The 15,778-nt window shown below is 39.2% G+C and overlaps 2 protein-coding genes across 2 annotated transcripts; one reads left to right on the forward strand and one right to left on the reverse strand.

Moving 5' to 3' along the window:
- Nucleotides 1–1,276: 1,276 nt before the first annotated feature.
- si:ch73-174h16.4 (leucine-rich repeat-containing protein 14) lies at nt 1,277–5,838 on the forward strand. Its single transcript, XM_059327278.1, has 3 exons — nt 1,277–2,013; nt 3,064–3,885; nt 4,437–5,838. Exons 1-3 carry the CDS (start codon nt 1,736–1,738, stop codon nt 5,002–5,004), a joined length of 1,668 nt encoding a protein of 555 aa, XP_059183261.1. The 5' UTR covers nt 1,277–1,735; the 3' UTR covers nt 5,005–5,838.
- Nucleotides 5,839–6,213: 375 nt separating this feature from the next.
- On the reverse strand, nt 6,214–15,551 carry wdr97 (WD repeat domain 97). The gene is made up of 21 exons (XM_059327277.1): nt 15,468–15,551; nt 14,520–14,774; nt 13,851–14,428; nt 13,531–13,652; nt 12,722–13,442; nt 12,480–12,628; nt 11,774–12,010; nt 11,606–11,696; nt 11,371–11,503; nt 10,700–10,776; nt 10,559–10,619; nt 10,326–10,484; nt 9,916–10,065; nt 9,675–9,797; nt 9,413–9,592; nt 8,838–9,032; nt 8,634–8,755; nt 7,800–7,968; nt 7,297–7,469; nt 7,142–7,206; nt 6,214–6,711 (listed from the first exon to the last, which is right to left on the reverse strand). The coding sequence occupies exons 2-21, from the start codon at nt 14,664–14,666 to the stop codon at nt 6,530–6,532; spliced, it is 3,834 nt and encodes a 1,277-aa protein (XP_059183260.1). The 5' UTR covers nt 14,667–14,774; nt 15,468–15,551; the 3' UTR covers nt 6,214–6,529.
- Nucleotides 15,552–15,778: the final 227 nt, after the last annotated feature.

The following is a 15,778-nucleotide window of genomic DNA, read 5'->3' on the forward strand; positions in this document are numbered from 1 at the left end:
CAATGGGTAGGACTTGGATGTACTTGTGTTGGATTTATTTATGTGGAATGTGCAGTATGGAAAGTAGGAGCTGCCCCCTGTGTGCCATGGAGCAACTAGCTGTGTCCCTATGCTGTTTACATTTACATAATTTATATACATACACACACTAACACACAATTTGACAAACTAGAAATAGGCAGTTTCCCAACATAAACAAATCCAACAAATTAGGGGCTTGACAATTCTACAAATATAAGTCTGGTGTTAATTTTATATGTAATTTAAGTGAGGTTCTCTCTGCCTATTCCATAAAACAGAGTTGTGGTTCAATCTCTACTTTTAGTCTGCTGAATCAATCATTGAAAATAATTGTTGACTAAACAGAAGTTTATGAAGCACAGGTCCTGTGACATTTAATTGGTCCCTGCAGCCGCACCATATGGTGGTTCATTCTAGACCTCTTTCATCATCGACCTGGCAGGCTATTTTTCAGTTTTTACACATTTTGGGAAAACCTCTGCAGGATGCACTCAAAGAAGATTAATACAATCCACAGATATATAGTTTTATTATTATTTCAGTTCATTACAGTTAATAAATAAATAAATAAATAAATAGACTTTCATATAAATAATCAGGTGGACAAAATGTGGAAAATATATCTGTGTCTAATTCATGTCTTATTCTGTGTCTTATTAATAAGACTCCTATTGTTTTTCAGTCAGAGTATACCCATGCTGACAACTATAGAAGGGTAAGGGTCGAGTGCTAAACTTGGCAGCAATGGCAGCGCTTAGTCAACATGTCTTTAGCAAAGTTGAACCCCACTCATGTTTACGGTCAAATACATTTCCAAGGATCATCTCCTCATATAGATACCTCGTTAAGTGGGATATAGTGCACACTGGGATTGTCGAGTCTGAATGCACAGATTCATTTTAAAGTACTGGATGATGATAAAGCTGTTTAACACAGCTGTTATAGAAAATAACTGCAAAAAATCAAGAATAAACAAGCACAAGCGACAACTTTTGTGGTGTAGAGACATTTCCCAATATTCCTGTTGTTGCGTCTGTTGCTCAAAATATCAACACCATTTATATAAAGAGTGCATACTAAGATATAAATCCAGGAAACGCATGGTGCTTTAAAAAAAAAATCCATTTCATTCTTTTATGCCATAAAATAAGATAATATATACCTTATTAATCCCACATTTCTAGTTTTACAGCAGGAAAAGTGTACAGCAAAATAGAAGAGGCATTGTACATTAGACATGTGTTTGGTAACAAAGCTACTTCTTTTAACTTAACAAGAAATGCTTTATTAAAAAGCCTCATATTTTGATAGTTCCACAAAATCCAATCCATGCTTGAATTTCTACAGACATGACGTCACGCCTGTACGTGCAGCGTCACTAGCGTGCGTCAGTGTAGAATGTAAACACTCCTCCGGGCAGCAGTTTCCTCAGTGATAGTTTGTTGAGTTAGCTAGCGTGATGTTCCAGCGTTTAATATTTCACCGGCGAAAGTTTCCATCTTAGTTTATTGCTGTTACTAATCCACGAAGATATCAGATGATGTTATAAATATTTTTTGGGGCTTTACAAGACCACTTCACGTTACTATCATAAAGTTAATCTTAGTGTTGGAGCTAGTTTTTGCTAGCTAGCTCTCATACGTCTGCTTCTTCTGCAAAGGAATCAGGCGCAACATAATTTCTGCTGCTTTATTTTACCTTTCTCGGTGCTGAAATGGTGCTTTCCTTGGTGAGCCTTTGTGCCAGGGAGGTGGTGAGTGACCACAGCTCGTCACCCTGCTGGCTGAGGTGGGTGCCCAGGGAGCTGTACAGAGCGCTGCTGGAGGCCTCCTTCACCAGCTGCAGACCTCTGGCTGTGGGTGAACTGGTGCAGAAGTGGCCAGAGCGCACACTGCGTGTCGGTGGAAGGAGGAAACTAGGACAGACTAAGCCAAATCGACTCTGCATCCAGGCTTTGTTACTTGCAGTTGTCAGAGGACTTGCGGACCAAAGGTAAGAAGATACAGTGCTTGCATGCCTGCTCTGTAATCTGTGAGTAACAAACACTATTGAGACACTAAAGCCAAAAATATCTTTGACCGGTGCATGAAAATAATGTTGGTCAAGTTTGAGACTTGAGCGATATTTCCCTTCCATAACATTTCTTCTTCGAGACTAGTGGAAGTAAAACGTCCAAAATACACATTTAGATATTTATTTTACTAACATTACATTCACTTTGTATATTTTATGTATATATATTTATGTATATATATTTATTGTATATTTGTATATTTTGTATATTCCTCCAAAAATCATCAAAAGTAAACATTCGTTTGTGCCTCTTTTACGTATGTAAGTCTATATGTGAAACTTCAACTGTAGCAATTTCATGATGATATCTATTTTTTTAACCCATTTTGGAAGTTGCCAAAATAAAAAAAATAAACGACTCTATAAACAAATGTATATGCCAATAAACAGTAACAAAAAGATAAAAATATAAAAATATATAGGCATTAAATAACTGATAAAATGTGAAATAAATGTATATTTGTATTTTAAATGTATTTTTTAGATGTATTTATTCATTTTTTGCATTTATTTATATATTTCCCCTCTGTTTAATTCTCCAAACAATTCATTTCTTTATTATTTTCCCTTGTTAGGAGAATTAATGCAAAGGTAGCAAATAAGGAAGCACTTTATCATTTCATCTGTAAAAACATGGCAAAATATGTTTTTATGACTGTTTACAGTATTTTTATTATTTATGGAGTGATAAAAAAATATTATAGTAAACTGTTGACTCTAATATATCAAATAAATGAAATATGAATTTTTAACCTGGATTTGTTCAATGTTTAATTTTTGTTCTGGAAATGTATGCAATGTTAGCACATATTTAATAAGACAATATGCATGTAATATAACATATAAGAAATCTTTCAAAATACAGAAAATACTTGTCTTAATTAAAATAATCAACTGGGATAGTTTCATGGTGATCTGAGTTAAAATGTTTACCCTATTCACCTGTAGTTTCCCATTCCTCTTTGATAGGTGTGCGCTGCAAGTACTGGACCTCTGTGGAATGCAAGGAGATGAAGGGGAGATTGGAGACTCTATGGGAGGCTGGTCTCTGACTGTAGCTCTCTGCACCATGGTTGTTCAGGCCAGAGCTGGAGCACAGAGGGCACAGCGGGAGAGGAAAAGGTTCTCAGCTCTAGAGAGAGAAAAGGATGTGAAAAGAGAGAGAGGACCTTCGAAGAGGGGAAAGGAAACAAACGGAACAGATAAGGAGCTGGAGGGAAGTGACAGAGAGATGAAGGTATCTTGTGGGAGTGTTGATGAAGAGGAGCTGATTAAAGGTGTCAGGAGAAGGATGGAGGAGAAGAAAAGAGAGACTGTGGTGACAGGTTTAGGAGGCAGTAGAAAGGAGAATGAAGATGTAAACAGTGATGTTTTAGTGCATGTGAGAGCTGATCTTTTTGTAAATGCTCGCTCTTGGGAGCGTGTTCGCGGGGCTCTCAACACACTGGGACCCCTCAAGCTTCAGTGCAGATACCTGCGTGTAGAAGAGATTTCAGTGTCTAGTATCAGGACTCTGCTGGGCCTCCTGCCTCGCAAGGGCCTCCTGGGCATTGATGTTCGCTACAGCAGCCTCGGGGTGGGCGGCTTGGCTGAGCTGCTGCCTCTGCTCTCCACCTTCCCCGCAATGAAGTCTCTTCGCCTGCACTACTGTAACCTGGATTTGCGCAGAGACCACCCTGGCCAGGACGAGACTCTGAAGGACTTGTCTCAGGGTCTGACACAGCTACAAGAACTGCGACGTCTCAGCCTCACTGCACTGCGACTGCCTGGACAACTTCGGGTGCTGCTTAGGTAACCTGCGTCTAATAAATAACACATGCTGTCACAATTTTTTAAAATGTGTTCAACTTTAGATGCAAGAAATGGAAAGGCAACACACTGATCTCTAATGGAGCTGAAACCAATAAGTTGCTGGTTCTAAATCTGCAAATTTAGAAATTGCAGCCTTTATTACTTCCTTTGATAGTACACCAAGGAGTATGGAAGCTGCCAAAATAATATAATATACATACGAGACGATAAATAAATAAACGTATATTTTTAATTTGCTTCTTTATTTATTTATTTAAAGTTTAGTTAATCATTGTATTTAAATGTATTTATTTTGTTATTTAATTTATTTTCAAATGTATTAATTTATGTATTTCTTCATTAATCCGCAATGGAAGTAATAAATCGCAGCCCTAATCCTCCAACTACTGAAATCTGAATTGAACTTATCAAAACTTGAAGACCTATTTTAATCCATTTTAAACTAAAAGTCATATTTAGAATGATGAGATTAAATGTAATGAACATTTCACCTTAATAATAAAGTTAATTGAAATGGTCTTTTGTTACAGCTCACTGCCTCAGCCTCTGGAGATCCTGGAGCTGCCATATTTGAGTCTGAGTCCCACCGACCTCGCCTATCTCTCCTGCAGCCACCATGCGTCCACACTGCAGCAGCTGGATCTGAGTGAGAACCGTTTGGATGAAAACACTCTGACCTCCATCCGCCGCCTCCTCTCGCAGGCTTCCACCAGCCTGCAGCACCTCTCTTTAAGTGGCTGTGGTCTCACTGACGGCCTGCTGGGACTCCTGCTGCCCTCACTGGGAGGCTGCAGGGCCCTCAAGAGCTTGGCTCTGGCACTGAACCCCCTCTCCATCGCTGGCCTCATGGACCTGGTGAGAATGGCTGTAAGAATGCCCTCCCTCCGTCAGTTACTGTACCCCAACCCCCTGGAGGACTACCAGCCGGGCCTCCCCGACCTGCCCTCCAGTGCTCAGCTCTTCGACTGGCCGCTGGATGAAGCCACAGACATTAATGTCACCAGCAGCCAGCTCAAAAGGGTGCTGATAGAGAGCGGACGCACAGACCTCTTTCTGACATGCGACCTGCTGAATTACGATAAAGACTTGGTGGACTAGAGAAGAGGTGAAGGAAAGGACACAGGCGCTTTTTGTTGGCTTACCAAAACATAACAGAGCATTGTATATTCACCTGACAATCAAATTGTCACCTGCATAACGGTTAATTATCGTTTTTTTTTCTTTATCTCTATCGATTTCTGAAGGTCTCATAAAGAAGCCAGAGTTAAAGTTGATGGTGTCAGGGAGAAGTCTTTGTGTCACCAAAACAACAGGTTATTGTTGGGAGATGAGGTTTCCTCCCCTTTGGATGCACCAACTAAAGTTTTTATTATTTGTTTACCAGACAAAGTACACATAGAGGTGATTACAAACGGTAACCTCTACTCCTTTGAGGTGACAATAATAACCCACGCTTCAATAAAATGGTGCTATACTACTTTAATAAGTTCACTTGTTAACTGTATAAACCCTTGTGCCTCACCAGGGACATTTTTGGCTTTTAACTTTTAATTTTTCAAACATTTTGGCTTAATGCATGTGGCATTAATTTGGGCAAGGCTTTTTTTATTTCTCGAATTTTGAAAGCCTTTTATTCTAAACCCCTGGCTTCAAAATTCTAGTTTTTACTATTTTACACCAGAATTAACATTTTTCTCATGTTTTCCCAGTGTGGAAAAAACAAGCTATTTTCAATAGCATTGACTTATCCCATACTGAAAAAAAAAACAAAAAAAACTTGCATTATACAGAAAGATACATTTTCTTTTTTATTAAAACATTGGCATTATGTACTAACTGTAATTCTAATATGTACTGTACTGTAATTAACTGGCATTCAAAGGGTTAAAAATATGAAAATGAATGAATATTGGTCATTATGATAATTTATTACCAATGTAACTAAGAGAAAGTGAAAAATAACATTTATATATAATTTTATGGCAGTTTTTTTTACATTTTACATTTTTGTCCACTGAGGACATCAGAGCAACTTCTAAAAGGTGAGGCACAAGGGTTAAACTCTTAGTGGTTTACTACCAAAAATGACTTCATACTTTACAATCAGGTTACAGGTTAGTTGCGATACAAAGACTATCATCCATCTGGTTGAACATTACAGGCTGTCTGCCCTCATGTCTTTATAACTGTTAGCATTACCGTCATTGTAAAAGCCACTCATTCATGTACAATATCTCATCAGCTATTAGCTGGTTTCCTTTTTTATATTGCTTGTTTGCAAAACATTTGCATAATTATTCTGTAAACAGGAAATGATTGTAACTGCAAATTACTTGTTTGAGTAATGTACTTTCTATGTGTGCTGTTCGTCATAATGCATTTGTTAAATATCTGTTTTTTTTATATTCAACTATTATATCAAGTCAAAAGTCAAAAATCACTGTTATCAGGAAATGCGTGTACCAAATCACCCTCATATCACATGAATGCATTAACATACCGTCAGTCACAGAATAAAACTGTCATAAAGCAAAGTTTCATGTCATTTATTTGTCAAAAATAATGACCATATTTCCAACTAATGTTGTTTTGTGACTCATCTGGTGTTAATGGGAGTGGTGCATCATCTGTAGTACTCTACGTACGACTGCTTATGAATGAAGTAGCGGCGAGGCGAGGCCTTCACCCAGTCCTCATCTGTGTAGATGTGAAAGGGGCTAAGCGTGACCCGGGGTAACGGCAAAGAGATGAAATGAGGAAAGTTCGTGAGGAAGGGACGGTTTCTCAGGGGAGGCAGAATTATACCTGTATGACAAGAATACATCAAACGTAATTAAAACAAACCAGTTCAATTCTATAAGCACAGTTGCATATACAGGTGCATCTCAATAAATTAGAATATCATAGAAAAGTTTATTTATGTCAGTAATTAAATTCCAAAAAGTGGAAATAACACTATGTAGATCCATTACACACAAAATGAAACATTTCATGTCTTAACTCTTTTAATGAAAACCTAAGATTCAGTGTCTCAAAAAATGTAAATATAAGACCAATTTTAAAAAGTATGTTTAATATGGAAATGTTGGCCTCTGAAAAGTATCTCCATCTTTATGCTCTAAATACTTGGTTGGGGCTATTTGACTTGAACTACTGGAAATAGACTTTTCCATGATATTCCAATTTATTGAGATGCACCTGTAGTAGTAGTAGTAATCATATATACGAATCATACCTGGTGGCCTCCACATCCTGGCCATGCTGTAAGTCTCTCCTAGACGAAGGATTGGTTGAGAACTACTACACAAATAAACACAGAAAATTAAAAAAATGGAGTTTAATACCTTTTGCAGAGGAAACTATCATATGTGTCGTATGCTTTTTACATACCAGTCATAAAGGGGCAAAAGCACAGTGTTTTTGCGGCCAGCAGGTGCAACACATCGGGCCTTTCTGTACTCCTCTTTTCTGACAGAGCAGAAATAATTCAGCACATCCACCATGCTGCAGTTTGACAGCTGCCACTGTGCTGTACTCCTGAGGTACAGATACCTGTTATGGTCCTGATGGCATGGAAAGAGAAAGCAGTTAATCACAGTATAGCAACCGCAGATCAGCCACGACACCACCAGCCATGCCAGTCAACAGCACTGTGTCAAGCCCTCATGCATTCCTTATCTAGAGGAGCTAAGGTCACAGTAAAGGACATCAGAAGCGGTGGAAAGCTGATTCAAAGGGAGAGGGCCTCTCAGTTTTCAAACACCTGTTCTGTCCTTTTGTCACACTCAAAAATACTCTGATAGATGGTGATAATGAATGTGAAAGATGTTTCTTTTTTTCTCAAGAAAGAAAAGAATTGAAAATAGAGATTCAAATTTAAATGTCTTTGTTACTTTGTATTTTGAGATCCATAACTCCAGCCAAGAGTCTGCTCTGTCATGGAGGCTCTTCCAGATGTCCGACTGGTCCTGCAGCTCCGAGTCCCAGCTCTCCAGCTCAGGACACAGCCACCGTTCAGCCTTGTTTACAGCTAATGCAGTCAGCATACGCAGCACAGTGTCTCTATTGACACAACAACAAGATAATTCAATCTTTCTGTCACTTAACAAAGTTTAAATAACATTCAGAAAAATCACAGTTTCTTAAAATAAAACTGAAATCACTTTTTGCCTCTTAAGGGCAGTGGTTTTGTTTTAATATATAAATAGAAATTTTGATGACAGCTGCTTTAACTAAGAGGATTAAATGCCTGTATTTTTTTTATCAACTCTCTTAATTTTTTTTATTAACAAATGGAAGAAAATGGTAAAGCACGTGTCAGTGACAATGTGATGTTATAGTGCAGTAGAAAAAAAAAAAATAGAAAATACATAGCAACTACAAGGAAAACACAGCACAAACAGTCAGGTTGGTCATATTTCACATAATGCAGGAAAGATAATAACCTCAACCTTTGGGTCAACATAAAAAGAAAAAAGAAGAAATAAGATGAAATGGGCTGTCATTCAGAGGACAACTGAGAGGGTATTTTTCTCTGCATAGACAAAGAAAGACACCCATATCTTTATAAATATCTTAAAAGAGCCTTTCAAAGCATATTGGACGTTTTCAAGCTGTAAATTACTGAAAATGTCAGTGTGAGATGGCAGTGTTAGATGTCCAGCCAATAATGAGACAAAAGCTATCAATCCCATCATTGACTGTTAGTTCAATATTGATGGACTCACCGGAGTCCCAGTTTTTTAAAAGCCAGGAGAGTGAGAAGCTTTTTCACAAGCTCATAGCTGGCAGAGCGAAGACGCACCAACAGATTTAATGTTTCAACAAGTGCAGCCCGTTCCAAAGGTGACTGAAACACACAGAGGAAAAAAAATTAGACACATCTACTTTTTAAAATGCTTGATAAATCTTAATATACAGACGTACAGTACCATTTGAGGTCTCACAAGTTTGTGCACCAGGTCAATGAGGCCTTGGTAAAGCTTGTCTGTATTTGGTAAGAGTCCCTGGCTGTGCAGCGCCTGCAGAGCAGTGATGATCTTCATCTTAGAGGGAGCGCTGCAGACGTTTAGACTGTCCACCAGCTGCATGGAGAAGTCCCCTGGAGACAGGGTGCTGGGGATACACTGCAAACAAACATATCATAGATAGATAGATAGATAGATGGATGGACGGATGGATGGACGGACGGACGGACGGACGGACGGACGGACGGACAGACAGACAGACAGACAGACAGACAGACAGACAGACAGACAGACAGATAGATAGATAGATAGATAGATAGATAGATAGATAGATAGATTACTTTATTCATCCCCGAAGGGAAATTCGGTTGTCACAGCAGTCCGGTATTCAAGTACAATAAAATACAATAGAATAAAATAAAATACTGAGGTAGCATAAATAAAAACAGCAATAGAAAAAAAAACACAGAATAGAACAAGGACACTTAAGAAGTTAAAAAAAAAGAAGATCAGTTGGTAGGTTGGCAGATATAGGTTACCTTTTTATCAGGATACAGGTCTTTAAACCAGCCTGCATCTGCAAACTGTTTGAGGAACGATGGCATCTCAGGGCTGGGTACCCGCGGTGGAGATGGGGGCGGGGGTGGTGTTGGGGTCTTTAGACGGGGAGGAGGTGGTTTGGGTTTTGGTCGTTCTATTGGAGGAATGATCTCTGGAGGCTACAGATAAACACAAAAATATGCTGTCGTTTTATGTGTTATTTTATCTTCTGTGAAATAAAGACAATGCATGCTCTCTTACCTCCTCATACTTCTCCTTCTCCACTTTGACAGGTTTCTTGGGTACGACTTCAACAGGCCGAGGCTTGACTTTCATCAAGGGCTGTGGTTCTTTGGCTGGGGCTGGTACTGGAGCTTTTTTCTCCTGCAGTTAGAGAAGCTCATTAAAACTCTTCTGCTTATCATTGCTATTCAGCTGTCTAACATATAACAGCTCAACAAGAAAGTCCAGAATGACTGAAAATAAGCTTTTTATTGTTTACCTTCTTTTTCTCCACCTTCACAGGAACATTTAGTTTAGGTTCAGGCTTCTCCTTTAAGGCAGGAAGGCTACGGGGCTTTTTGTAATATGGTTCTGGATCAAATGACTTCATCTCAAAATTATCTGGGACAAAGGTGTCCTCCAAATCAACCTGAAAACACATAATTAACCTATTAATTATATATTTTCCTCATCATATTGAAAATGTTCGTAACCTTCAAATAAAATGGCTGATTTAATAAAGTTGACACATAATAGTACCACATTTGCATCGTGCAGAAGATACTTAAAGAAATATGCCTAAGTGTATTAAAGAAAAGGTGAATGGGGAGCTGATTGTTTGCTAAAGTCTATGTATTCTTGACATTATCAAAAAAAAGCAGGTAAAATGAGTGGGGAAGGATGAAAAACCTTAATAATGGGGGGCAACCCATATAGTATCTTCATGTAGCGATCAAAAGCCTCCTTCCTGGTTGCGTTTGTACTGGGAGGCTTCCCTTTTTGGCATTGTATTGAGCCTTGTATGAGTGCAGAGAGGTCCTTGTTCAAAGACAGTGAGCTCATGTAATCCTGAAATGGGAAAGATATGTTAGGTATTTGAACACAGTTTTCAGTTGTCTAAACATCTACCAGTTCACACACACCTTCTCACTGCTGGCGTTTGCTGGCATTTCCTCTTCCTCATCTTTGCTTGTGCTTGTATTCCTGTTTTCAACATTATTGCTCATACTTCATCAGGGATTTATTTTGTATCATTCTAAGTATGTAGTATAAATTAATCTTACTTTGTTGTGCTGGACTTTTCTTTAGTCTCAATGATAGGCATGTCAGGAAGGGGCTCAGCACAGTAAGTGTAAAGGAGCTGTGAAAATAAAATGGGATTAAATGGTTTAAAATGTCTAAATGTTGGCGCCAGATTTATACAGAATTAGAGACTATATTTGGGGGGACGTATAATTGGGATGAACTCCTTTTTGGCCTTTCAACATCCACAAATTAAAAAACAAACAAACATGTTTGGAATACTGAATTTAGCTGCTACAAAAGCAATTACAAAAAAATGACATAGGCCAGAAACCCCATCTATAAAAGACTGGCATAATGTGATTCATGAAATCTTTGTAATGGAAAAGATCACCTTCTCCACGAGGCTTCAGAAAACTAAATTTGAAGAAATTTGGCAGATGTTGAAAATGTATATTTCCCAGAAACACCATTCTTTTGTTTAAATGTGACTATTCATTTGTTTATTTATGTATCCTTTTTTAAACATCTCAAACATAAAACAATCCATATTCTAGTTTTGTGTTCTATATACACTGTGTAAAAATATAAAAAGATGCATCATTCTGTAAGTGTATCCAATTAAACATGACTAAACTGCTGCTGTAATATGAGCCCAAATATGAAAAAAAAAAAAAAAAAAAGGTAAAAGAAAAGAAAATGGACTAGTTACCATTTGTTGATAGATATGTGGCAGGAACTTTGCACAATTCATCCTGTAGAGATCTCCTCTGATGCCAAAAAATAGTTCTCCTCCAAACCCACCGTAAGCCAGACACTCAGGCACTGCATTCAGCTGCAGCGTCCTGGAGGGATCACAGATACATAAATAGACATAAATTACTGAATTACTGTATGTTTTTCACACCTGCAATGCAAGATATCAGTGGCAGGTCAACAGCTCCAACCTAATGAGGTGATTCTCCTCATTCCAGAAACACACTGTCCCATCTAGACTGCTGGACACAAACACCTCCAGATCAGGACACACACACAAGCCTGCAAGAGCAAACACTCAGTTACACACAGACAATTTATAAGAGATGCAAACTTTCTTATTTTCCTTTTTTTGTGACCTGTGAAATGGTCTGAATGTCCTTCCATGTTTGGGTAATCAGTCTGGCTCTGCTTGAGTAGGTTAAAGTGCATCAGGTTGTAAGTGCCATTGTTGGGCTCCTGAAAGGTCAGGGCCAGCTGGGGCCCCAGAGCTGCCAGGTATACCTGTGGCTGGCCATAGTGCAGGCTCAGCTGTTGGCTGAGACACTCCTGGACATAAGGGTTTACTCTCCACACCACCACTGTCATGTCCTCACCTTTGGAGTTGGAGTAAAGTCATTAAACAGATTTTTTTAAAGTAGGGTCTTATCAGGATGGCTTTCAGTTTGGAGAAACAGGCAGCAGTACAATTTTCCATGGCTTTCTTGATAATGATTTTGGTTATTATCAAGAAAACCATGGAAAATGTCTAGATATCAGCTCTTAAATTAAACTCTTATAAGCTTTGTTTGTTGTTATCGTTATATTTGTCCAAACAAATCTACCTTTAGTTGTACCAGTCATTAAAATCAACAAGCAATTGAAGGAAAAAAGTTGTCTTATAATTCTTTCCATGACTGTATAACTGCATTTATAAACTCCAAACTGCAGGAGAAATAGATAGGAATATGTTGTACTGTAAGTAACACATTGACTATGGATAAGTACTCCACTTGAAAAAAAAACTATCCCATTAAATCATCACTAACAGGCATACAAAGGCTATACAGTTACACTGGGAAATACCTGTGGAGAGGAGGCAACCATTCTCAGGATACACTCGCATTGTGGTGACTCTCTGACCGTTGTGTGCCGGCATCCTTTGCAAGACCTTCCCATTGTCAATTTTCAGAGCACTCACGCAGCCTCCACTTTGGCCAAGAATGATCAAAAACCTGTCAAGTACGATCACATTTGTTGAAGTAAAGATGTTTTTGCACCATAGTATGTTTACATATAATATATTTAACAGCAGACAAAATGCTCACTTATTCCTGGCATCATCAAGAGCTGCCTTATTCCTGTGACTGCATCCTCTTCCTTCCTGCAAACTCCTCCACTCCTCTAAAGCTCCCTGTGTGTCAGTCACAGAACCGTAGAGTATCAGGCAGCATGCCGGGCCGGGGATCTGCAGATTCTGGGCGTCAATCTCAGTCACATGGTCCCTGTGCTGCCAGGGCCCCTGGCCTCTCCCCTTCCACTCTTGCATCAAAGTGATTGGATTAGTGAGTGTGTTGGCTTGGAGCACCGTACCTGTTTCAGTCAGAGCCAGCAGAATCTCTTTTTGCAGGCAGTAGTCAGCACACAGAATTCTCTGCTTTGCCTTGAAAGAAGTCAACACTGCTCCTGTTTCTGCAGCCACAAGCATGATATCACTGTCCCCGCTCACACAGAGGACTCGTGTGGGGTAAGGAGCTAGTGAGGGAGAGGCTAGGATTTGCCTCAGTGGGGCTCCTTCATCCCCTTTGAGTTTACAGTGGAGGGTGTATAAGGTTCTGATGGTCCAGAGGTCAACTCCCCGGTGAGAGAAGGAGAAGAAAGTATCTCCATTTTTAGTGCCCCCTATGCACAATGGAGGGTTTTCCTGTTCTGTGTGGACACACTCGACTGCATCACTTTCTTCAACATTCCAGCAGCGTATCGTACAATCCACAGAGGCTGAAAACAGCATGCTTAATGCAGAGCAGTAGAACAAAGAATTCACCACACCTGGACAGAAATAAAAGAGGAACATTTCCTACATTATGTCTCATTATAAAGAGGGACAAAAGGATATGGATATATGTTATGACTTTACCATTATGTCCTACAAAAGCCACACGAAGATCCCAATCTGGACCCCATATTCTAATGGAGAGCTCTTGAGATGCAGTGATCAAACAGTCCAGTTGAGAGCAGTACACCATTGCAGTGATATTTCTGTAAAAAATTTTTGGTAAAAAAATCAGATTCCATTCTAAAGCAGCAATATCATTTGTATATGATTATTTATCTGGTTTGCAGAACACTTCTGCAGTTATTCTAAAATCTGCTTTGGAGAATGGTTTGGGCCAACAGGAAGATGTCTTAAAGAGTGTACATAAAGCATCTGTATAAACAAAATAAAAAAATACACACCCTGAGCAGAGATCCCTCTTGTGCTCCAAAACTTTCCCAGCATCGAGGTCGACCACCGTCACATCCTGCTTGCACACAACGAAGGCTCTGTGGGGCCTGTCAGATCGAGGGGGAGCTAATGTCATTTGGGTGAAAGTGCTGTGCTGCAGCTTCTCCTGTATCTTCACCTTACACCTCATTAGCATCACTGACCACACACACACGTTCCCCACACCTGCAGTCACCAACTCTGTGGAGTGCTCGGCAGCCTGACATAAGCATATGTCCAGGGCGTCTTGAGCTGCATCTAGGGGGCATAATTCATTGTCCAGAAGTATAAAAACAGGCCCTGGGCCCCAACCCACCAGGCAGCCAGGGATCTTTGTGGCGGTCAGGCCCATGAAAGGGAGGTATGATGAGGAAGTCTGCTTGTGGCCATCAGATTTGTAAAGGCAAACTGTGTTGTCTGAATGGAGGCTAATGAATGCTGCAGCAGCTTCAGAGTACATCATGAAACGCACAGGGCTGTCACAGGAGAAATGCTGCAGGCGATGAAGACCATGCATGTACACCTGCTGCTTGCTTTTAGAGTGTTTTACCTAAAGGAATAAACAAAGAGAGAAAGAATATTAGGTGTTTATGGTGTCTGAAAGTGCACATATCCAGTAGTATCATGTTGGCATGGTATACCTTGCCCATAGCTTGCTTCACATCCTGCCTGATCAAACTCTGCTCTCCAAGCGGCTTCCCATTTGATGTCTCTTGAGAGAACAGCCTCTGGGTGGGACTGGGCAAGAGTACTGTTGTTGTTCTCCTCTCCTCTCCTGGAGCCACCATCTCCACCAATTTCTATCAGGACCGCTGCATCCACGGTCTTTTTCCCCTTTTGCCACACTATTTTCTTTTTTGCTGGCGGCTATGTGACATTTATCTGCGCAAAGCACTCTGGAAAAACACAGCACATTGTTACAAAAGCTGCCATATTAATGAAGTGGAGTAAAAAGTAGGCCTACACATAGGCTTACTGCAAGACAGCACTTGTAAATGTACACTTGAGTAAATGTACTTAATTACACCATTCCACATTCCACAACTACTTGTTGTATATTATCTTTTTGTAAATTCAACAAATAAAGTTATGCTTTTTCATAATTTAGGCAGAGATTTTAGGTAAACTACATAAAACTTAAGCATAACATAAAACATAACACTTCAATATAAGTAATTAGCATAAGACAAATAACAACAAACAGAAATAGCCAGAATGTATAAATAATAACTCGACTTTTAGCTCGTCCCTGAGCTTAAGACTATATAACTTAAATTAGTTTGTATTTAGGTTTATGGAAAAGGAAAAATAAAAACGTATAACGTTAAATATGGTTCTTATATGTGTGCAAACTACGTTGAACTTCCACCAACCACCAGTATTTATAGCAATATAGCAGCAGTAGGTCTGTACTTGAATGAGACAATAATTTGTGTCCAACAAAGAGAAATAACTCGACTTAGCTATGCTACTCCTTGAATTAGAAGACTAACGTTAGCTTAAATTAGTTCGTATTTAGGTTTTCTGTAGTTTTAAAAAGTTAAAACATTTTAAAATGTGTGCAAATTAAGTTAAAATTTGTATTTAACCTTCCACGAACTACCGGTGTGTTGTCCGGATGTAGCAGTTGGTCTCTATAAAATGTTAAGTTGATTTCGATAAAAACAAACTTTTCTCTCTCTCCCAGCGTCAAAGGGCGACGTCTCTGTTGCTAGGCAAACAGTTGCTAGGCAACATGTATCACAACTTGAACTTCAAGCAACGCTCTTGTGTCTCAGAAAATAGTTAGTTTCTCATCTTTTTTAAATGAAATAAATAACATAAAAGTGTCCATATTGTTAAACACAGGCCTGTACCTACTATTGAGGAAACCGCATTTCCTCAGTACTTTTTTGTGTGA

The sequence above is a fragment of the Centropristis striata genome, chromosome 23, assembly GCF_030273125.1.
Source record: "Centropristis striata isolate RG_2023a ecotype Rhode Island chromosome 23, C.striata_1.0, whole genome shotgun sequence".
NCBI classification, from domain to species: Eukaryota; Metazoa; Chordata; class Actinopteri; order Perciformes; family Serranidae; genus Centropristis; species Centropristis striata.

Coding starts and splice junctions, on each gene's coding strand:
- si:ch73-174h16.4 (XM_059327278.1), top strand. CDS start 1,736: ATGGTGCTTTCCTTGGTGAGCCTTTGTGCCAGGGAGGTGGTGAGTGAC. Junction 2,014..3,063: donor AGAGGACTTGCGGACCAAAG/GTAAGAAGATAC, acceptor CCTCTTTGATAG/GTGTGCGCTGCAAGTACTGG. Junction 3,886..4,436: donor CAACTTCGGGTGCTGCTTAG/GTAACCTGCGTC, acceptor CTTTTGTTACAG/CTCACTGCCTCAGCCTCTGG.
- wdr97 (XM_059327277.1), bottom strand. CDS start 14,666: ATGGTGGCTCCAGGAGAGGAGAGGAGAACAACAACAGTACTCTTGCCC. Junction 9,593..9,674: donor AGAAGGAGAAGTATGAGGAG/GTAAGAGAGCAT, acceptor GTTTATCTGTAG/CCTCCAGAGATCATTCCTCC. Junction 8,756..8,837: donor AACTTGTGAGACCTCAAATG/GTACTGTACGTC, acceptor TGTGTGTTTCAG/TCACCTTTGGAACGGGCTGC.